Source organism: Eurytemora carolleeae, unplaced genomic scaffold (genome assembly GCF_000591075.1).
Source record: "Eurytemora carolleeae unplaced genomic scaffold, Eaff_2.0 scaffold138, whole genome shotgun sequence".
In the NCBI taxonomy this organism is placed as follows: Eukaryota; Metazoa; Arthropoda; class Copepoda; order Calanoida; family Temoridae; genus Eurytemora; species Eurytemora carolleeae.
Genome location: NW_019396046.1, coordinates 125365 through 148817, shown reverse-complemented (window position 1 = coordinate 148817; position 23453 = coordinate 125365). Strand labels below are relative to the sequence as shown.

At 32.8% G+C, this 23453-nt stretch overlaps 3 protein-coding genes and 1 long non-coding RNA gene across 8 annotated transcripts in view; all 4 read left to right on the top strand.

Annotated features, from left to right (window-relative positions):
* The first annotated feature begins 54 nt into the window (after positions 1-54).
* LOC111702668 (protein FAM133) lies at positions 55-8310 on the top strand. The gene is made up of 10 exons (XM_023474425.1): positions 55-156; positions 1912-2347; positions 2967-3034; positions 3854-3914; positions 3978-4003; positions 4654-4722; positions 5108-5151; positions 5579-5629; positions 6842-6908; positions 8113-8310. The coding sequence occupies exons 1-10, from the start codon at positions 115-117 to the stop codon at positions 8269-8271; spliced, it is 1023 nt and encodes a 340-aa protein (XP_023330193.1). The 5' UTR covers positions 55-114; the 3' UTR covers positions 8272-8310.
* A 1695-nt stretch (positions 8311-10005) lies between these two features.
* Positions 10006-16206, top strand: LOC111702693 (uncharacterized). 4 transcript variants are annotated; one of them, XR_002765465.1, is made up of 3 exons: positions 10006-10106; positions 15029-15287; positions 16126-16206. It is a non-coding gene; the product is annotated as an uncharacterized LOC111702693 (long non-coding RNA). The 4 variants fall into 4 exon arrangements; XR_002765467.1 differs by lacking the exon at positions 10006-10106 and adding an exon at positions 11046-11065; XR_002765468.1 differs by lacking the exon at positions 10006-10106 and adding an exon at positions 12558-12576.
* Positions 16207-16729: 523 nt separating this feature from the next.
* On the top strand, positions 16730-19755 carry LOC111702685 (uncharacterized). Its single transcript, XM_023474451.1, has 3 exons — positions 16730-17200; positions 18058-18182; positions 19105-19755. Exons 1-3 carry the CDS (start codon positions 16745-16747, stop codon positions 19196-19198), a joined length of 675 nt encoding a protein of 224 aa, XP_023330219.1. The 5' UTR covers positions 16730-16744; the 3' UTR covers positions 19199-19755.
* A 1742-nt stretch (positions 19756-21497) lies between these two features.
* The window catches only part of LOC111702729 (eisosome protein SEG2), a 4042-nt gene continuing 2086 nt past the window's right edge, over positions 21498-23453 (top strand). The window contains exons 1-4 of one of the 2 annotated variants that reach the window (XM_023474513.1): positions 21498-21671; positions 22115-22332; positions 22856-22911; positions 23350-23435. In XM_023474513.1, the coding sequence (XP_023330281.1) occupies positions 21608-21671; positions 22115-22332; positions 22856-22911; positions 23350-23435 (424 nt within the window). In that variant the 5' untranslated portion in view covers positions 21498-21607. Of the gene's footprint in view, positions 21672-22096; positions 22333-22855; positions 22912-23349; positions 23436-23453 lie in introns of both variants that reach the window. The other variant, XM_023474504.1, reaches the window with a different exon arrangement.

The window sequence follows — 23453 nt, the reverse complement described above, 5'->3', positions numbered from 1 at the left end:
TATACAATAAATATTTATAAATTATAAAATATCTATGAACTAAGTTTAAATATATACAAAAAATTATTAGATTAAACAATTTATAATTTATTGTAAGATTTGTTTCAGATAAAAATGGTGATTGCAGTCTCAGCAATTCCCGATACGGAGCAAAAGGGATTTATAATTTATTAAAAGCTTCTGGGGGGGAAAAATAAATAATAATTGATCATGAAGAGAATGGGTTTTCATCCTTTTTGATACTTTCAGCCAGTGCTTAGGATCCATTTAATTTTGATGCGGATCCGCACTGGAAAAAATGGATCCGGATCCAGATCCAGGTCATTTCTTTTAGATTTACTGATTTTTTTAACAAAAATTATTTTCTAATTTTTTGTTTTATTTTTTTTTTTGCATATTTTTATCCAAAAACTTAATGAACCATGAAATTTTTATAATCTTTCTTTTTTTCAATCCTCATAAATGTGCTGGTCGTCGATAAATCATTTTTCTCTTAAATATCTTTTTAACCTTTAATAAGTAGTTCTGATATTCAAAAATGTGCTTTGTCTCTGTTTCAAAGATTACATTTAAATTTTAACGTTTTTACGACAGAATGGAACAAAAAATTCGCATTTTCAATGGTAGAATTGAGATAAAGTGGACCGAGCACTTTTTCGATTACTAGGCATAATTTTGAAGGTTAAAACGGCATTTTTAAGAAAAATGTTTCATTGATGACCCCCCACACATTTTCCCATTTATGGGAATTGTACCTACTATGAACACTCTTTAGTTCTCCTTAACAACTTTATTCAATACCAAAATAAATCAACAATATTATATCTTAATCCCAGAAACATAGAGAGAAAAATTCTCTCATTTTATCTTCGTACCTATTGCTGTAATTAACTAGAATTAATCTTAAAACTAAATTTATGAAGAAATGATTCTTGAAAATGGTCTCTTTAAAAACGCAATGGTTATTGTGATTGTAAGTTCATCAAGTTTCACGATTTCAAAAATGGTGTTTTTTTCTAAAACTTAGCATTAGTATTATTTCTTAGTTTCTGACAGGGGGGGGGGGGCTTGAGCCCGTGAGCCCCACCCCAAGCTCCTGGAAGTTTACAGATAGAAGTAGGAGAACTGGAGTTTACAGATATAAACTAGGATAGAACTAGATTTTACAGCTAGAAAGTAGAAGAACTGGAGTTAACAGATAGAAAGTTGAAGAACTGGAGTTTACAGATAGAAAGCTGAAAACTGCAGTTTACAGATAGAAAGTAGGAGAAATGGAGTTTACAGATAGAAAGTTGGAGAACTGGAGTTTGCAGATAGAACGATGGAGAACTGAAGTTTGGAAACTTATATTATTTAAACAAATAAGAAAGAGGAATTTAATACTTTTGTTTCTGATCTTGTGGATTTCAAAAGATTTCAAAAGATTATTTAGTTCTGTGACTCTGTTCCTTAAAGTTTAGAAATAGTAAAGAAAATCAGTTACTCTATTTTTTGATAATAATGCTTTGATTTAAAGTTCGGTTTGATTAGAGATTTTTTTACCTAGAATTAGGTTAAATTACAAAAAAAACTGGCCTGGGTTTTATGCAAATTTGAAATTTTAGATTAAAGCAGAGTTTTCACAATTATATACATGCAATTAAATGATAATTCATAATTTTGAAAATTTACAATTGAAATCTACTCTAAGTCTAATTTTTTCCCCAATCAATTTTCAAATCAACTTAGTCCCAGAAGTGGTTTTTGTTTTTTACCTGAGGATTCAAATTGACCTCTCATAAAAAATTGCAAACGAAAATAAATACTTTTAACATTTTGGGTTGTAAAACTGTCTAATATTGAGAAAAAATGAAGAAAAAAATTGATTTTCTATCAGGAAAAATATGGTAAAAATTAAATTATGAACGATAGAAGAAAAAGAGTAAGAACAAGCGGCCCCTTGATGAAGAACCAGAACTAGAAGGGAAAAAGAAAAAGAACAAAAAAGAAACCCCTGAACCAGAGACGGAAGAAATCCGGGAAATTAAGAAGAAAAAGAAAAAGGACAAATCCAAAGACGCAGTAGAAATTGCTGAACCTGAAGTTAGCGAAGTTGTTGGGAAGAAAGAGAAAAAGAAAAAGAAGAAAAAAGAACTAGAGAAGCTAAATAATTTAGACGAGCTTATAACCGCGACACAGGATTATGTAGATCAGAAAAGAAAAATGGAAGATGATGATTCAAAAGAATCGGTGAAAAAGAAGAAAAAGAAGAAAGAGAAAAAAGAACATAAAGATGATGATGTTGACACAGAACAAAAAGAGAAGAAAAAAGGAAAATTTCAAATCATTCTTACTCAATCCGAATCAGGTAAAAATAACATTAAAACAAAGTTTTTTCCACGAGCGTTATGAATTCTGAGGAAGCCTGGATGGAGCCCGTATGCTCCATGTAGATGCTGTCTGCGGGTTCCATGTCTTGTTCCCTTACAGGATCTTTCTATTATTTTTCACCGCTGTAAAATATTTTTTTTTCAAACTGTTAAAAATCAATGGTATTATTAGAGATTGAGTGGCACACCCCATTCACAATGTTACCCTCTAACTTTTCATCAGAGCAAAAATATATTTTTGTTTTTCTTTCTGAAAATTGGGATTTTGATTTATACGGATAGATAAGACATGAAATCGACAGAATTCAACACGTTTTAAGATAGAAAAGTGACAATATCTTACTCATTTTTGCTCAGTTTTACGTTTTACGTCTACAGTTCTTTGTTAGTGTAAGAAAGTGGCTAAAAAGTCCCGGTTTTGATTATAAGCCCGAAACTTAGTTTACAATTACTAAAAAAAAAATACTTTTCGGCCATGAGACCAGTTATACAGTCTTTGTGTCCAAATTTCGTAAAAAAGATCTACAGTTGATATAAATACGTTAAAAAAGACATAATTTTAATAAATTATTTTATTTTAAAAATAATCTATCCTAGAACCCAGTTTGGTTCCTGAAGTATCTAAGAAGGGAAAAGGGCCGAAAATCATTGTAGTACAAAATGAGGTGAGCACCTTTATATATATATTACCTTCAGTTTATATATATATATGCTTATACTTTGCTTGTCTGTCTGTCTGTTTGTTTGTCCCCAGGGAAGGTTTAGGAATGCTCAAAGTTACACAAAATTGTCTCCCAAAAACTTTTGAGTTTCGTAAAATTTTGAAGATAACAACTGTTTCCAATTTTTAAAAATGTAATCTATTCGTCTATTCGTCAATTCTTCTATTCGTCTATTCGTCTATTCGTCTGTTCGTCTATTCGTCCTCCCTCCTACACTTTGCTCCAACATTTAATCGAGAGCTATATTAATAATTAACCTGTAATCTAAATAATAAAATAAACTGATGGTGGGGGGAGTAGGGGGGCAGGGGCGGATACAGGGGTGGAGGGCGCAGCCCCCCCTCTTGAGATTTTAGAATAGCTCCTCAATAGCAAGCCTAGTGCAAAACAGGAAAAATATATATCTTAAAAAATTTTGTTCCTAAATCTGGATGTTTTTGTTCCGAAATAAATCTAGCACCCCCCTCACTTAAATCCTGTATCCTCCCCTGTAGGGGGGTATTAAAAGTATCCCAAGGTACAGGGTTACCCACAAAGAATGAGAACTTAATGACGACCTTAAACTCTTTAAATATAACGAGGTAAAGGTTGAAATTTGTCTTCTACATTTAAAAAACAAGAAATTAATTTAATATCAGAAGAAACAAGTTTACTGTTAAAAGCAACCAAAAATGTTATAAATCTGACTCAATGATTTCCGTACAGTCGTCTCTGAACCCTGTATCTTGAATTTCTTTATTATTTAAAATCTTTTTTATTCAGTCCTCAGGATCTACTAAAGAAAAGGGAACAAAATCTAAGAAAAAGAAAAAGAAGGAAACTGGTATTATTTTGATCATTTATAAAAAAAAATTCTTAATAATTCTAAAAAATTCTATATTTTTAGATGAAGAGCACGTTCATGAGACCAAGGTAATTAAATTAAATCATGGATCAGCAATAAAAAAACGTAAACTACTTTTTACATTAAAGTATTTTGATCGTTTTTGGCATTGCTTGATTATTTTGACACGATCTAGCGATAGGCGCAATAAGAGTTTTATTTAGGGGTTGGGCATTGGAAATGGAAAATTAGCGTAAATTTTTATGAGAAATATAAGAATTTTTTTTTGGGGGGGGGAAGAAAAAGTCATCCCGACAATAGAAGTTTCGCCCATAATACCTAGGTTATAATGCAAGGAAAGTTAATTGCAGGTGCGTATACTCTGCGTACATATTGAAACCAGTTCTCTCTGGGCGGAATTTGTAAACAAGAATAGATGCGTTTAGTATCCGAGGAGGTTAAAAGCATTAAATTTTGATAACTTTGATAATTCACATAATAGTTTCCTATGACCAGAATATTTCATTGATTTTTTATGTGAAAGATGGATTCCATGTCAGGCTGTGACATCCGTCTTGTGTTTACATTACCTCCCAGAGACAGTACACTGCAGTACAAAAGATGCGTACACCTCTGAAATAACTTTCCTTGCATAATAACCTTGATGATACCTATGATTATTATTATTATTCATTATCATATCTAATAACTGTTGTGTAAATAATATTTTATTATTCAGGGTATGTTGAAAGCCCTGAATTATCTGAAACTGTGGCAGGAAGATAAGGCAGCCTGGAAGTTTGAAAAGGTTTTAACAAATAATCTAATTATCTATATATCTATTTAGCTGTATAAAGTAGCAATCTATTTTTGTCTGTTTGTTTGTATGTCTGATAATAAGTCATGAAACCCTTTACCGATTTGCCTCAAATTTTTATTGAGGAACTTGATAGAGCTATGGGAAAGTCTTTTTTTCAGGCAAAGCTGGGTTTCCAAGCTACTTTATTTTATACCTGGAATCATTGATATAAATTTAACTTAAGTTAGGAAATGTACGGAATATTTTTTGGCTTCACAATGTAGAGTTCTAGGCCGTCATTTTTTTCACTGTAGTACAATAATAAAGTTTTACCTACTAAAAGTATGGGGGGGGGGGGTCCTTAATCACTTAAATAAATTTGAATTTATTTTAGTGTCGGCAAATATGGTTGCTGCATAATGCGTACGACGAGAAAAGGTAAATAAAAATAATTTATTGCTTTTAAATATATTTTCATCAATCAAAAATTATATTTTTAAAGAAAATTTTTTTTCATTTAAATAGAAAAACGTAATTTCAAATCTTATTAGAAAATCCGGTAACAGTGCTATAATGTACAGATAGTTTGAAATTGTAACACAATGATTACCATAATGCATTGCTATCCTAAAAATAAACATAAAGTGGACGTAGGACAAGTTTCCAAAAATAAATACACCTCTGATTGTATAAATATACAATGTACGTTGTCAACCTAACAATTTATTATTTTATAATGTTTGTTGTATTTGCATACTTTTCAGTATGATATTTGCAATGTGCAACGTAAATTTGCACACTGTGCTTTCTGAAATTTTTCTGGGTTTGTCGTTTTTTATTGATTTTAAGTGAAATTATTTTTTAGGATTGATGATGAGCATTTTAAAATACTTCTTGAATACATGAATAGTATAAAGTAAGTTTTTTTGTTATGGATTTTCAAAACTTTGAATCGCACTTAAACTCCTTTAATAATTCATATTTTTATTTCTCTTTCTAATTTTTGACAATTTATTTTTGCGAATTTTCAAGAAAGCGATTTGCGGATTTTTTGCCTTTGTGGATTTTTAAGGCAAAAAATCAAAAAAAGAATTAATTAGTAATTACGTTTGTGATTGTTTAGATTAAAAAGGACTGAACGAGTAATTTCAAATGATAATTCGCAAAAATGGTAATGCTTGATTCACAACTGTTCTCTTTAAATAATGTGGAAGATATTGTCGTTTTTCTAGTTTTCAAGTATAAACCTAGGTTTATCTAATTTATTATTGATCAGAAGTGCACCGTTGTTAATCTGACATTGTCATTTTTCAATGGAGGGTCACCTGAAATATTGCTTACACTTAATTAATGATTTTTTGCGTTTTAACCCTTTAAAGTTGTGACTTGATAAAAACGCGAACAATCCCTTTAATATCTTCAAGGACATTATTTTGCGCACATGTATTGCGTAGTCTAAAATGAGGTCACTAAAGTATTCAATTCAGTACAAATACTTACAAACTTACTCACGAGAAGTTAACATTGACAATATTCTTAAAGGAACTGTCGAAGAAATATCTTTAAATGACGTGTTTATTTTCTTAAAAATATCATTTTCCCCTTTTTGTTCCAGAAATGTATTTTTAGGGATTTATTCGCTGATTTGGGGAAAATAAACGAATTTTTGGGTAACAAGTAGCAAAAAGTATGAAAAAGCTAGCATTTTGATGTCCAATTTTTTTTTCTCAGAGCATCAAAAATTGTATAATTCTTGAAAGAAAGCGTAAATTCAAGTGATCCTCGATGCAAAGATGGCAATGCCCGATTCACAACGGTACCCTTAAAACATTTATCAGGCCAATAATGTGGAAGATATTGAGGTTTTTCTAGCTTAAAAAGATTTAGATTTTGATTACTCCAATATGTTTTCTGGTCGGAGAAATGCACAAGTCACTTTAGTAGGGAAACCACAGTTGAAATAAACTAGTTTAAAGAAACAAAAACATTAATTCATACTTGATCAGACAAAGTTTTTAAGGGTACCGTTGTGAATCATTGCCATCTTTGCATTCAGGGTCACTTGAAATTACATATACAGTCCCTTTGATGTTCTTATTAAAAATCAATGAACTTATTCTGATTGAAGAGGAGGGATGAGAGATATTACTGTCGCTGGAGCCAAGAGTAGATTAGACAAATATAAAAAATGGAAGGTAGGAGACATGATTCTAGGCTTTTTTTTAACTCTGCTTATCCGTTTTATCCGCAACATTTTGGCTTCGGATTTGGATCCAAGAGGTAAAAAACAAACCATAACCTTTTTTTTACTTATTACTGACCAATATTAAAACTTCATAATTTCTGAATGGTTCATAAGAATTAATTGAAAAAAATTAAATATTTTAAAAGTCAGTAAATCTTAAGGAAATGATCATGACCTGGATCCGGATCCCCATCAAAATGATCCTAAGCACTGCTTATTTGATACATTTGTTTGCTTCTACTTAATAGAGGGTTAAAGATACAATATTGAAAAGTATTAATGAATTAGAATTGTGAGTTCTTAGTATGTGAAAAATATTTGTTTTGGCAGAGGATTAGGATTTTAAAACTACTTAAAGGGACAGTAAACGTAATATCATATGACCCTCCATTTATAATTTTATAGAGTTTCATGCACAACTAACCATTTAAACCATTTAAACCTTTGTCTGGTTAAGAATGAGAATTGTTGATCATTTTCAATTGTGACTTGCGGATTTAAGCAGAAGATACAATAAAGGAAATCTCGAGAATTAAACACTTTTCCAGATAAATACACGATTTTATCTTCCTCAATGTGAATCAGAATGTCACTCTTTTAAATGGTGGGTCACTTAAATTACTTCTACTCCTTTAAAAAAAATTATACCCGAATTTTCTAAATATGGAATAAACTGACCATTGTAAATAATAAATTTTAGCTTGATAATTTTTTATTTTAAATAAAAGCCGTTTACAGCATGGCAACATAACTTGGCTAAAGATATACAATAAATACATTGACAGCAAATTATTAAGAATTTATATTTCCAACAAAACAAAAAGAACCAAACTTAAATCATGGGATTAATTAGAGTGTTAACAAAGGATGATATGTGCTTCATCGTAATACTTGTGCAAGTAATTGTATCAATCTGTGCGTATACCAAAAGAAAATTATCTTAAATCAACATCTTAAAAAAAAACATGCAACTTAGAAAAATGTTTATACAAACAAATTCAATATTAAAGAAAACTTTGATTTGCAAAAATCTAAAAAGTTGTTAATAAAATGCAAGGGTAACGTTAGTTTCACTGCCAAGACGGTGTATAAGAAAAATCTTGTAAAAAAATCCGCATTAAAACTAAAAATGAAAGAAATATTGAATTATTAAGGATGGAGAGGAGGAAGGGTCTACTGAAACTGAGCTGAAGGTTGAGCTCGGAGATAAACCTGGAGACATTGAGCTGAAGAGGGCTCAACAGATCTTCTCCAAGCTCCAGGGGGAGGAGAAGGACGGGTCGTCTTCTTCGGAGGAGGAGGAGGAGAGCTGAATTGTTAAATATTTTCAACTATAATTTTTTAGAAATAAATTTTTTAAGTTTCATAAAAATTGTTTTTTCTTTAAGAAAAAGTTGTTTATTTCCATTCGCAAAACATTTGCGCAATTTATGTGAAAAGAAACTCAAAATATTCTTGCGTTGCAACACTTTTGCGCGAAAAAACAGGAATTTGCGCAATCATTCGTAAATGTCATTTAACGCAAAATGAACTAGTCTGCTTTTTCGCAATTCTGTTTGGCGCAATTTTTACTTCTTCCACTTACACTTTGCTACGAGTCGACTCATAATGTCGACTTTGTGCAACTGAAAAACGACCTTTACTTAAAGTTGTATAATGGTTAGGGATGTTAGAATCCGTTAAAAAAATCCTAACTGACAGGGTGTCTCAAAAAATTGTCCTTAAAAATCCATCATTGGGAAGAAGGTCCCAAAAGGATCATGTCAAAGTTTACAACTTGCTGTGATAATCAGAAAATAACTAAATTTTCGATTTTTTAAGTTTTCAACAATAATTTAACTAAATGGTAGAATAGTTTTGTTATTTGAATATCTACACGACAATAGCTTTACAAAAAAAAATTGGGGGGCGGGCTTTTAGGAGTAGTCAACGTTAGAAACAAACATCTCTAATTTTTTTTGAAAAGTTTGAGAAAAAAATCATTTTATTTTCTTGCAAATGGACCCCCTTCCCTCTCAATTTTCTTATTGTGATACAAATCTGAAACATTTGATACGTTTTTGGAAAGCCCTTGGGCTCTACTTCAAGAATCTTCAAAAAAAATGACAAATTTGCAAAAATCCAAATAGCGAAATCTAGTTATTAAGCGAAAATTGTGCAAAAAACATTTCTGAAAAGCCCTTGACCTTGCGAGTTCAAATCTGCAAAAACGTTTTAAAAATGTTTAAAACCTAAATGTGTATTCAAGAAAAACTGAAAATGTGCATAATGTAAAGACGACTGTGCAAAAATGTCTGCAAAATTTATTTGCAAAAGTTGTGCAGTCGATTTGTTGCTTTTGTTATAGGCTTTCCAAAGAGCTATAAAATATTGAAATCTAATGACTGGAAGTAGGTCTAAATGTAGATTTAGTCTGGTATAGGTAAAATATGGAATTTAATAGGCAGTATGCATGAGGACTCAGACAGTAGGTATTACAGCCCAGCCTTTAGCCTTAAGTGGTGGACATATGCATGATGTTAAAATTAGAAAAGTCAGAAGATTTGAGCTTCCTAGCAGACTGCACAACTTTTGCGTAGATTTTTGCACAGAGGCCTATATACTTTAAGGGAATTTGCACAATTTTAACTTTTCTTGAATCACGTTGCATTTAAGTTTTGAAAATTTTGCAAATATTTTTGCATATTTGAGTTTTGCTAAATAACTAGATTTCGCAATACATTTTTGGATTTTTGCTAATATGCATTTTTTTCTTCAGATTATTGAAGTAGAGGTATACCCAAGGGCTTAAAAAATGTATCAAATGTAAGTTACAGATTTGTTTCACAAGACGTCCCCTCCCCCGCGGTCTATCTTGGGCAAACTGCAGACGTCAGTCGGAATCGTCGGAATGGGGTTAGATTCGTTGAATCAGATCAACGCCAAACGTTAAGTTACAGCTAGGAAATCTAAGACATTAGTTCAATTGTACAGTCCAAAATCAATATAGAATCCAATTAAATTTACTTTTTGTTGTTTCTTGAAGGTTTTTAATGTCGTCTTTGATGAAAGTACATTGCGTCATTGAGTTGCTTTCTTATAAAATTCCATTTGTCTGGGAGGCTGCCAGTTTAAGTTAGTTAGCCACAACTTCTCGTACAATAAACAGGTAACGCAAACTAAATACAAAACTTTCTCTTAGGTCTGTCCTAGTATACGATATAGTTTTTACTTTTATCTGTTTTATAATAGTGTAGTGGGATATTTTCTACAGTGAGTCAGCTGATGTCTTCTGTATTTTTTAATCTGGTTTCAAATAATTTATAGTTAATGAATGTTGTACGAACTTTTATTGCATGATTTGTTACTCGAAAATTATATAGTTATAGATTTTTAGGGTCTGTCCTAGTATACGATTTTTGGGGGGCGGGGGGGGGGGTCCAAAAATCGTATACTAGGAAATTACCTATTTTTTACTTTTATTTTTCCTATTACTAGAGTTAAATATATCAGATTTGATAAAATTTTAGGTCTTTAATAATCCCCCCCCCCCTCTCCAATTAAAGTTTTTTTTATCTCTTTATTTTCCTATTTCTTCTTGAATTTTCAGATAAAAATACATATGAAAATTTTTAATTATGTAATTTTGAACTGATCATTGTCCATGCTCATGGGGTCGCGCTAGGTCCCCCCCCCGCTATTAATTTGTTTACGTCTAAATGTTGGACATTTGATCGTATTCTATTATATTGTGGTTTTATGTTTCTCGTTATCTCTACCGTAGTTGGTGTTAAACTAGATTTATTATTTTGTTCTAGCTTATAAAAGAATTTACTTCGATTATTACTCTTTCTATGGGGGTTAAATTAGGATCGTGGGGGGGGGGGCTAAATTAGGATCTCGTATTTAAATATATCTTATCTTTATCGAAACCTGAGTATCCAAGTTCTTATTCCTTATCTGAACAGTGCATGTCTTATTCATGATAAGATCATTCACCCCTGCATGGCCTCTCTCTAAACCCCCCCCCCCATGTTTCTACCTGTCCTCCCCCCTCTAGCTTTAACCTTACACAATACACAACCAGTTACCCCCTCTCGATTTACGCCAACCCTTCCACTTCAACAGGTTATCTAAATATTCATTTTTTATGGAAATAACAAGCAGCTAAGATCCTTAAAAGGTTAAAATGCAAGGAAAGTTAAATGTAGTTGCGTATACTCTGCGTACATATTGAAACTAGTTCTCTCTCTGGGCGTAATTTTTAAACAAGTGTAAACAGTGTTCGAGTATATCCGAGGAGGATAAAAGCATCGAATTTTGAAATTTTTGATAATTCACATAATAATTTCCTGTGACCAGAATATTTCATTGATTTTTTATGTGAAAGATGGATCCCATGCCATGCTGTGACATCCGGCCAGAGATAGTACCTTGCAGTACAAAAGATGCGTAAATCTCTGAAATAACTTTCCTTGCATTATAACCTTGATAAAAGTGATCAAGGGTCATACAGGGTTACCAATAACATGAGACTTAGATGACACAAAAATATATCGATCTGAAGTTATTGTATGATTTGGCATAGAAAACAAACTAGATGCATGAAACTATGAATGTAAATTCTTAACAGTCGTCTCTGAAGTCTTATCCTTTGTGGCCGGGTAGCCCTAGATACTAAATTAGTTTTACTCTACACAGAGTCAACGTAAATGTCTCCGCCCTGACGCGAAAATGTATCAGGATGTTTCCAAATACTTGAATAAAGCTAGAATGTCGAAGCTTATATATATATTTCTTACATGAACTGAGCCACTTAATAGTAATTTGAAACAATCAAGGCCAAAGTTGATCCAGACTTTAATTTATGTATAATTTGCCATAAATGATAGAATATTTAAGTTAAATTATTATTGATGGGTTTTCTTGTTAATGAAAGACCACTCTTTTGCATGGTTCTTCTTGTGATCATAACAGACGTCACATCTATTTTAGGATTTTTTAAAGTTTGTTTAATTTTATAATACCTGGCTTTTAGCGCGCTTCCCGCCCATCTTATTTTTCAACTTTTAATTATGGCTTTATCTGTGAGCGTCTTCTCTTTGTACAGCATAAAATTTTTTGTTTAATTTACGGATTTTATAATATTTTTTTGCGCATTTTAAAAATTTTACTAAATTAAATAATTTAAGATTACATATTCAAAGTCTGGGGCCACGTGAGGTCCCACACCAAATTTGGCCATGTTCGGTTTAGCCGTTTTGACGTTTCTTGGATACAAACACCAAGACAAACAAACAAACAGACACCCAGACATTTTATTGGGAGTTTTATATCAATTGTGGGTGGAGGAAGTTTTCAAGTATAATTACGCATTTAATATTTACTACGAGCTTGGGTTATTTCCATTAATAAATTATAAATCAGCAAACATATTATAAATATAAGCATCAAGAATTTAATACTTGGTAAATAAAACTTTATTATTTTGTAGATCGGATTGGGTCAACAAAAATTTAAAACAGAAAATAGATTTAAAAAATGACTAATTCAAGCAAAAACAATTTCCTAGAAAGAAAAGAAAGCATCTGGAAAAATCTAGTTCATTAATACGACACCAGTTTCTAAGGATAACCGAAGTAAGCAGAGGTGTATATTTTCGTTTAAGAAATGATTATTTCGGCATCATAAGATAAGATAAGGTTAGGATATTTAACCCCCCACCCCCATTAATGAAAAGGAAAAAAGAAAGCCTCATTTTAATTATTAATTTTTTACCAATTTGTTTAGTCATATTTTTCCTCAGAAATATATATTTCTACATAAAACTTTATAAAATAAGGCAAAAGCTAATTTACTTCATTTATACGGAATAATTTTTCTGCGTAATAAAAAGAAATACTTAAGTAATTCAATCCGCTTTCTTAATGTTGATTAATTATGTGAAGGGGGGGGGGGGGCTAGCTTCCTTTAATTTTACCGAATTTTGAAATAGCATTTGCGTTGCCTTAGTAACAAAATACACAATGGAAATCTTTACATTATCTGTTCAATATGTTGATTAAGACCAAGGTCAAATTTGTTTGAAAATTCAAGGATTATTATTTACAGCGTTAAACATACCTGATTCATAACTGTCTCCTGTAAACTTTAATACAAACATCAATTTTTTACTGCGGTAAATTGTTAAATTCTGACAATGTCCTTCTTTGTCTTTTCTGCATGATTCTTTGAGACATTTTTTTTATATACCCCACAATTGTAAATAATCATTATACAGATAGAAAAACAAAGATATCTTTAAGTTTGTTACTCAGGCGAAGGGTTTAAAGGGAACCTTTGTGAATTTTCATTTTGTAAAAAAATAGTTTTTATTTTTGTTATTAGTTAATTGATATTTAATTCATCCATAAAACATAAAACCTATCGAAACATAGAAACATTTTTTCGTGGGACCTCACCTCATGACCTCATAATACCCTCATGGCCCCCCACTTAAAAAAAACCATATAGACAATCTTGTGAAAGCAGAGGCCGAATTTAAAGAATTTGAGCCGCGGCTTAAATTTGAGACGCGGCTCAAATAGGTTGGTTTCACTTAAAATCGTATTCAATGTTACAAGATTTAAGCCGGCGCTCAATTGAAACCGGTTTTTAGGGGATTTAAGACGCGGCTCAAATTTATCAAATTCAAACTCTGGTCTGAAAATTCTGTAATTTCTGTCAATAAAGTTGTAAGAAGAAGGAAAAGAGGGGGGGGGGTAGCTCTTCGAATTCATCTCTAAATAATATAAATTGTATAAGTTGAGTTGAAATGTGAAACTAGTTTTAAATCACAAGGTTTCCAAGGGAGGAGTTTATCATACAAAGTGCAGAATTATTAAATGCTTAACTAGTATCCTCTTATCTCGTGACTTAGTTTAATTTTATGTAGTGACTTAACCTAATTCTCCATTTTTTCCTTAATAATTATAGAAGCTAAATCTTATTTATGTTTTATTGAGATTTCTTTGTTTAATCAATAGCAGAGTTCTAATGATACATATTCATTATAACTCTGATCGATGTATCCTCGATCCATGTATCCTCGATCGATGTATCCTGGATCCATGTATCCTGGATCCATATATCCTGGATCCATATATCCTGGATCCATATATCCTGATCCTGGATCCATATATCCTGGATCCATATATCCTGGATCCATATATCCTGGATCCATATATCCTGGATCCATATATCCTGGATCCATATATCCTGGATCCGTATATCCTGGATCCATATATCCTGGATCCATATATCCTGGATCCATATATCCTGGATCCGTATATCCTGGATCCATATATCAAGGATCCATATATCAAGGATCCATGTATCCTGGATCCATATATCCTGGATCCATGTATCAAGGATCCATGTATAAAGTATCCTTTTATTCTGGAACTATGTATCCTGGATTGACTCACAAAATGAAATAAATTACACTAATTTTTTTATATTTGAAAATAGAATTGTGAATAATTTCTTGAAATCCTCCCAAAACCCCTTTTAAAAAATCTCAATTTGTTAGAAATGTTTGCGCAGAGTGGCAAAAAAATATTTTTTAGTATTTTTTGTTGAGTTAGTCTTTGAATGGAACGGGTAAATAAAATATATTTAACTTTTTTCCCTAAAGTAAAAGGCTTAAGTCGTATAATGTTAAAACCCAATTCTATTAAGGATACCATTTTCATTCGGACATGCCACAAAGTAAATGGAGAATAAGTTGATGTTGCATATACATTATACATTCCGTTTAAAGGGGCTCTAAAGGAGTGTGTAATTTTAAATTGACCCTCCATGCCCAATTTACGTCAGTACCCTTAAAAACTGAAAGTATGGATTATATGTCTATGTTTTTGTTTCTTTAAAATGTTAATTTTCATTTTCGGGTTCTCTGCAAAGGTTGCTTGCGCATGTCTTGAAAAACAACTGTATTTTTTTACGAGATTAGGGGTATCGTTGTAAATCGCGCATCGCGTTCTTTTCATTTTTAAGATTACTTGAAATAACGCTTACAATCCCTTTAACTAAAAACGTTTTTTGTTTCAGATTGTTTTGTTTCATCTGATCCTCGATCAGATTTTTCCTGCTTAGACCAGACCAGCACGCTGAAGAACCGACACAAAATGAGTGATAATAATAATAAACTCTCAATATTAAGTAATAACGCTGAGGTCAGTATGTCGGAAGCACTGACCTCCGCTGGGCCCTGCTCACCCCTAGCCGGTCTCGGCAACGGCCTCGCCTCCTCTCAGTTCAGCGGGCTCGACGCTGGGCCTCGACAGCGGGTTTGATGTCACCCGCGCAGGTTGATAATTTTTTCATTGTTTACAATCACTCATGTTAACTTATCAATAGATTTCATTATAGGCGTGCTTGCTGCTAATGTTAAATTAGCTGTATATTATAGCACGGTGCAATTTAAATGGTTCCCGGATTTTCTCATTGTCAGTTATGGTAAATTTTATTATTGACGTGGTATAAAATAATTAGCTGTATATATTATATTTTATAACCTTGTGCTATAGACATTTTCATCGTGCTATTATGGTAAATCAGCAGTTAATTATAGCACCGTGCTATTATGTTAAATCAGCGGATTATTATAGCACCGAGCTTTTATGTTAAATCAGCTGTTTATTATAGCACCGTGCCATTATGTTAAATCACTAATCAGCTGTTTATTCTAGCACCGTATTCTTATGTAAAATCAGCTGTTTATTATAGTATCGTGCTCTAAAGTATTCAATGTTTTCTGAACTTTTTCAATATAAATTAAAATACAATTTGAATTAACTTTAAGTTTTTATTTCTGCTTGATATGTCTAAATTATCATTGCATTAAGTATAGCACAAACAATTTTTTGGCACGACATGTTATTTTGTAAATCTTTTACTCCGATCTTAATTTTATTTTTGACTTTTTGTAAATTATTTCTTATTATTTCAATATTTGGAGTTCTAATTTGTGAAATATGGGCCTGCATTTCCAATTTTAGCAGTACATATTATTGGACAAAGTTATCATAAGGAAACAGGATATTTTAAGTTTGCTCTCCCCTAGTAAATCCTGGATGTGCCCCTCAAGCGTTTCACTAAAAAAATGTTAAGATCTTTTTTCTTCAAATAGAATTGTTTTATGTTAGGTTGGGATTTCCCAGAGGGCACTTGCGCGGGTTACAAAGGATATCCCTCTGAACCGAAGAAAGATGGGTTCAATAACTCCCTCCCCCTTAAAAATTTGGAGGGGGGATCGTATTAGGAATCCTGCGTTGTAGTCCTTTAATAACTTATGTTTGAGCAATAGTCCAAGTTTGAACTATCGAAGGTTTTCATCACCTGGTTATATAGATATAGAAGAGGGGTCCACATATTATTCCATAGTTAAAAGAAAAAATTGCATACTGCAGAATGTGCACCGGGAGTGTTTTTTTTTCTGTATATCATAATTTGTCTCTGATATTGATTACTGATATTTACATTTTTGACACCCCAAATGCAGTACAGTACACATTTCTGAAGTGTACACAAAAAACTTGCTGAAGTTCACAATGACACAAATGCCCTCAAATGTGCTTTCAACCCCGATCCCATTAGGGATCAATAATGGAAATATATGGACCTTTGTTAAAGAGGGGATAAAGGATTTGAATATTAGGCTAGTGATGAGCTGCTTCAATCTTTTGGAGTAAATAAATCGTATTTCAAGAATGATCCAATTACTCCAAGAAATCCCTTACATTTTTTGGGAAATGCTAGCAAACCATGCTTGGCTCAATCTCAATATCTTTACTCTTTACAACTGTATTCGACTTCACTAAAACTGTAATTATGTTCTTATTTGTAGTGAGTATCTTGAAATTGGAGAACGCTCCCTTTGTATACACACTTAACCCTACAATTCCCAGGGTGGGCGCAGATATTAACCCTTATATAGTCAGGGTGAGCGCAGATATTAACCCTAACATTCACAGGGTGGGCGCCGATATTAACCCTAATATTCCCAGGGTTGGCGGAGGTATTAACCCTAATATTCCCTTGGTTGGCGGAGGTATTAACCCTAATATTCCCAGGGTTGGCGGAGGTATTAACTCTATTATTACCAAGGTGGGCGGAGATAAAGCTGAAAAGCTTTCGTTCTCTGCAGCCGGGGTGGGTGGAGCTAGGAGTTGCTGGGAGGCGGTTCTTTGGCAGAACAGGTTGTACGTGAATGTCACCCAGGTAGGATGGTACATAAAACTGTACACTTAAATTAACTGTACATTAAATTTTGCAAGAAACATATCTGCACACATTAAACTATATATATAAATAAAACACAGACTACACAGACTACACTAATTAAACTGTACAAGAAACTTCACTTTAAAATAACCTGTACACTGTACAGTGTACACCATATCCTAAATGAGATTAACTATACGTCTAGTGTAAATGATACTACAGTGTATTGTACGGTGAGCACCACATTGCACACTGTATTTTTAAATCAGCTATCTATCTGTTTGACAATCAGCTCTATCTTTCAATTTATCTTGTCTAGAATCGGCTCTTTCTTTCTGACATAAGCTATCTACCTATCTAATATCAGCTATCTATCTAGAATCAGCTCTAACTATCTAGAATCAGCTGTGTCTATCTAGAATCAGATATATATCTATCTATAATCAGCTATTTAACTATCTATGATCGGCTATAAATCTAATCAGCTATCTATCTATCAATAATCAGCTATATATCTGTCTATATTCAGCTATCAGGATTTATCGGAATTAGCTTTCTATCGAGAATCACTTATCAGCTATCTATCAAGCTAATTTCAACTATTTATATAGAAAAAGCTCTATCTATCCAATATCAGCTATGTATCTATTTAGAATCAGCTCTTTCTGTCTAATATCAGCTATCTATCTATCTAGAATCAGCTGTGTCTAAAATATGCTCTATATATATCTATATTCAGCTATTTATGTATCTAGAATCGGCTATATATACATATATATATGCATACATATACATATATATATATATATATATATATATATATATATATATATATCAGCTATCTAACTATCTAGAATCAGCTGGCTGATGGTAGCAAGGCTGCATTTGTCTCGCTACTAGAGTATGCTGAGGAAGTACTGGGAGTGGATCACGTGATTGCCTGTCTGGACCGTTCTTACAGCAACAAGAACATCATCAGGTTCTTTTTGGGAATTTTTATTCTTTGGGAATCTGTGCTTAGGATTCGGTGCTTAGGATTCGGATCCGATTGATTCGCAACATTTTGGCTTCCTGGATCCGGATCCAAGGGTCAAAATATTATCCAAACAGTGAAGGGAAAAATTCTTGCTCTTAAAACCCCAAATTTGAACTGCTAAAAAAAAGATACGATTATTAGGAATGTCCTTATCTCTGAATGGGATATTAATGTGATAAGCGAAAAAAGAAGAATAGTATCTTTTAAAGTACTTCTTTTGTTGAAAAAAAATCAGTAACCCTTAAAGAAATGTTCAATGACCTGGATCCGGATACAGTTTGTTCATGGTGAATCTTTTATCCGGACCCGCATCAAAATTGAATAAATTTTAAGTGCTGCCTTGTGTTGTCTCTAATTTCGTCTGAAAATGGATTATTCTCAATCGGATACACAACTTTCTTTACGTCTACAGTACCTTTAAATCAATTTTTTTGTCTATATTGTTTTTTTTCAAATTTTATCCAATATTAAAAAGAATGAATTAAGAGTAAATATGTGCTGTATGGAGTATGTAGAGTAAAGTCGCATTTCCTTAAACGTAAACAATCTTTTTTTTTATGAAATCTTGAAATTTGAAACTAATATGATTTTCGTCTAGAATTACACAGTCACACACTAATGCGTCGGTTGGTTGTCGAAATTTGTTTATTCTTAATATTCTCATAGAATTATATGTGATTATCTATCTATTCAGTAACTCTCGAATTATCTATCTATTTCATTCATATATTCATATATTTATTCAACTACAAAGCATGAGATATTACAAATAAGCAATCACAATTTACTATGCAGTTTGGACCCGCCTAACCAGGGTTGGTTGTTTTGAGTGGTAGGAACTATATCTAATTATCTATCTATTTAGGAACTTTTTGTTCCTGGGGTTTAAGCCTATATCTCCGGGGCATGAGTACTTTCCTGCTAACCAAGATGTTGTCTGTTTCCTCTACACCATCTAGAAATTCGGCACGGCCGCCGATTTTATCAACTCCTACAGTTTTCTAGTTTGACGTTACTAACTTCGGCGGCCGTCTACGGGAGACTTAAATATTGTAATATTGTCATATTTAATCAACTATACTGTTTCCCGTCGATTTTTTGTTTTTATCTTTTAGAAACAAAAAATAATATTTTTTCTCTGGGTTTGTTATTTTTTCAAACCCTGACTGAGGAGAACAGCTACAACGATAAGGGAATATCCAAAAAAAAAGTAAAAAAAACCGAGATGCATTTTAGAAGAAATTTTTGGTGCATTTCACACAAAAAAATGTCGTTATCATATATTTAACCAAATTTGTGAGTTTTTCAAATTTAATGTTTCAATTTAAGGATTAAGGGGGGGATTGGAGACTATATTTTTAACATTTTTTCCGTCACAAACATTCGAGTAGAATATTATTAAAATATCTTTACTCCAGTCCCTACCTGCAGTCCTAGCATATTTAATCTTATATTATCTTGTATATTGGCAATCTGTTGATTTTATTCAATAAATAAATATTCAAGATAAAGAAAATGTTTTCAGGAAGTACACGCCAGCTTTTACATTTATTAAGCATTAACAGGGTGTCATACAAATTAAGAAGTATGATCTGGAAACGCCGCAACATTAAAACCCCTCAACATTGAAACAACTTAACATTGAAACCCCTCAACATTGAAACCACTCAAAAATTACTTAATGAGGAATTTTCGCTTTATGTCGGAAATGCCTCAAATCTTGGGATTTTTTTGATCCGTTTCTCAAAAAATTTATTTCATCGGTTTTTACATTGTTAGGTTAATTTTTCTTCACATATTTGGAGGTCATCGAAAATTACAACCATGCAACAACAAAAATCCAATCATGAAATCGCATGTCCAGAGAAAAACGCGAGTTTCCTCATTTTTAGTATTTTGGGGGAATTTTTTCAGCGTTTTTGTCATTTCTCGTCAAGTTCTGACAGTGAGAACTAACTCAGCCACTTTTTTTTACATTTTAGTGAAAAGATGTTCGACATCAAGGACCACCCTATCGTGTAAAAACAAAAATAAAAACACATCCTGTGATACCCTCGGCCTCAGGGGCGTATTGAAAATTTAGCCAATGGGGGTGAACTTTAGGCGCGCGCGAAATCTTGGTTTTTTTGGGACCCGCCTAGCGGACCTTTCACCCCCCTTAAAACCGGTATTAAGAAAACAAATCAGTTTCAAACTTAATATCAATCCTTGAAAGGCACATGTTTCAAAGTCCATTTTCAAGGGCTTTTCAAAAATGAATTTAGATAAGAATCATAAAGCCCGAGGAGGGGGGGAGTCCAGAGTTTCTCAAATAGTAATCACCGCCACCCAAATCTGTTTCGCGGCAAGCGCGCTCCTCAATTGGTAATCTCCACCACCTCAAATAGTAATCACCATAAAATTTTGTTTTATGTGATTTGAATTTAATGCACTTTTAACACAATTTTCGACATCTATCGGGGTTATATGGCATCTGTATTGACTTAAACTAAATTTTCAAATTATTTTCAGATTTTTTTGGTCAACAAAAACTGAGAATCAAGGCACAGTTCATTTTAGCCGAATCTTAGATCCAATTGGCCACTTTAATGACTGCATTTCATGATTGGCGTCAAGATACAATCAATCTCCATTTAAAAGATATTTTCAAAAAACCTTTACAGTGTTTAGATTTTTGTATTAGCCAACTCGAGTTCAACATCTACAACAAAACTAATTATATGCATAGAAAGAACATAAAATTTTGAAAAATTAGTCTCATCACACCAACTACTGAAAATGAAGTATTTAGTCCACTAATAATGGGTTAAAGTTTCCTCTGCATATAAGGAGTTTAAAACAACATTCAGAGGAAAATGCCGCAAACATTCTTAAAGCGAAACTTGAAACTAAAAAACGTAATATATTTCTAGCACTTAGTGTGGCATATTTATTGATTTATTTTCGAAACTAAGGAGCAATAAAGAAAGCTTTAACAATATTGTACACCATAGGGCCATTAAAAGAGGTCAATATGGTCTTATTTCTAAGAAATAAACGATTTAATTTTATGCTTTTTTGGGGTGATTACTATTTGAGGTGGTGGAGATTACCAATTGAGGAGCGCGCTTGCCGCAAAACAGATTTGGGTGGCGGTGATTACTATTTGAGAAACTCTGGACTCCCCCCCCTCGCCCGAGAAATCCTTCCCTTCCTTCATATTAATTGATTGTAAACTAGTCGTCTTTGTTTATCAGAGTCATAATATAAATAAGAGTAATTGCGGCATTTTTTAACATAATGCGCTTTAAACAACTCTGCGCTGAGGTTCCCTGGTAAAAATGAGTTAATTTAGCATTACAGTTAAATACGTGCTGTCAGTGAAAATAATGAGTAAAGCAAGGGAAGAAGAATTAGCAGATTATCAAATGGAGGAAGAGCTTGGAGAATATGGTAAGATAATTCGTTGTAAAGGAATGGCATGGAAGTATAAACCAATCTTATTTCAATTTCTATCGAATTTAGGATAAAGGAGGGGGTCCTGTGCTTATAGATTTTATAAACGGACAAATTTAGACACGTGACCGCAGAGCCCGGTACAGTGGTGTTTATAATCCGCAGCGCGCGGCCCGGGAAATGCCTTAACTTTACTTATAAACCCAATTTTATCAGGGTCTAGGCACGAAGGGAAAGGAAATGGCGCAAGTAAACAATTGACAATTAACAAATGTACTCTCCTAGCCTGTACACATATCGAGATTCTTATGTACTGTACACATACAGTACACACCTTCGGTTCGGTAAACTTTACACACATTCTATTGGTTCAGACACACACACACGACGATTCCGCCCCCTGAATATTATACGATTTGTAGATTTTGACAATAATGAAGAAGGAGCTGAATATGCCAGTAACGAAGAACAGGAAGAATATGATGATACGGAAGAAAATGATAATACTGAAGAAAATGATAATACTGAAGAAAATGATGGGAATGAAGATAATAATGAGGAATATGATGATGATGACAATGTAGAAAATAAGGAAGATGATGATGAAGAGAATGAATGTATTGCAACGAGTTTATTTGACGCCTTAGCAGCGGCTCAGGTACTTTGGGAAATTTTTCGTTTGTTTTGCGGTGAAGTAGCAAAACAATTTTGCTGAAAAATAAGTGGTCATGTACAACATTGATAGTGTCGGGGGCATTGACCACATGATTAATTAATTCCATGTGTTACATACTAGATCCATGTACAAAATTGGGGGGGGCCCAAAAATCATTCTCTAGGGCAGACCCTAAGAGACTGTAAGCGTAATTTCAAGTAACCCTCAAGATGGCAATGCCCGATTTGCAACAGTATCCTTGAAACCTTATCATAAATTTGGAAGATGTCTCGTTTTACTAACTGTTCTTCATTAAGCTTCTTATAAACAAGAAAAGCGAAAGTCTGTTACACGTTAAAACCACAAATGAAAATAACCAGTTTATGGAAACAGAAACATTGATATCTAATTCATACTTGATCAGACAAAGCTTTCAAGTTGTAAATCGGGCATTGCCATCTTTGCATTGATGGTCACTTGAAATTACGCTTACAGTCCCTTTGAATAAATATATATTGTTATTCAGGAGGCCAGTGAGAGATATCTGATGACTGAAGCAGAACCCCCAAGAGAAGATCATAGGTCAGCGGCTAAACTCGATAACTAATTGACAAGTTTTTAAGATGACAGACTTAAAGGGAGTGATCGCGAAAGGTGAATGGGGTTAGAGGCTGCTACCTGATTAAATTTGGCTTCGATCGCTACTAATTTTACTTCTCTCTAATAGTAGCGATCAAAACCGAAATCAATTGGTGATCAGCTCATACCCAATTTCATTTTTTGCGAACACTCCCTTTAAGGTCGTAAATTCGGGAATCCTAAAGTCTTGAATCCACCAATGACAGCATTTTCCATTTTATTTAACTTCGTGAAACCCGTGATATCTTTAATTGAAAAAAGAAAAAGTGCCAAACATTTAAACCTTTCTTCAATTTTTGTTTTTTTAGAATAAATTTGAATTAAATTTTGAGGGGGGAGGGGAGAGAAATATAAATTTGAAACTTAATTTTATCATTTTAGACTTGATGACGCATTTCTTCTTCGATCCTACGCAACCTGCTTGTGCGTAGACTGGCGTAAGAAAGATAAAGAACAAGATTTAGAAAGTAAGTTTATACCGGGAG

Bases quoted from the DNA above. Each gene is read 5' to 3' on its own strand.
- LOC111702685 (XM_023474451.1), top strand. From the start codon at position 16,745: ATGCTTGGCTCAATCTCAATATCTTTACTCTTTACAACTGTATTCGAC. The intron at 17,201-18,057 runs GTAGGATGGTAC...CTAACTATCTAG, and splicing joins TGTACGTGAATGTCACCCAG to AATCAGCTGGCTGATGGTAG. The intron at 18,183-19,104 runs GTTCTTTTTGGG...CTATCTATTTAG, and splicing joins AGCAACAAGAACATCATCAG to GAACTTTTTGTTCCTGGGGT.
- LOC111702668 (XM_023474425.1), top strand. From the start codon at position 115: ATGGTGATTGCAGTCTCAGCAATTCCCGATACGGAGCAAAAG. The intron at 157-1,911 runs GGATTTATAATT...TATGAACGATAG, and splicing joins TTCCCGATACGGAGCAAAAG to AAGAAAAAGAGTAAGAACAA. The intron at 2,348-2,966 runs GTAAAAATAACA...AATCTATCCTAG, and splicing joins TCTTACTCAATCCGAATCAG to AACCCAGTTTGGTTCCTGAA.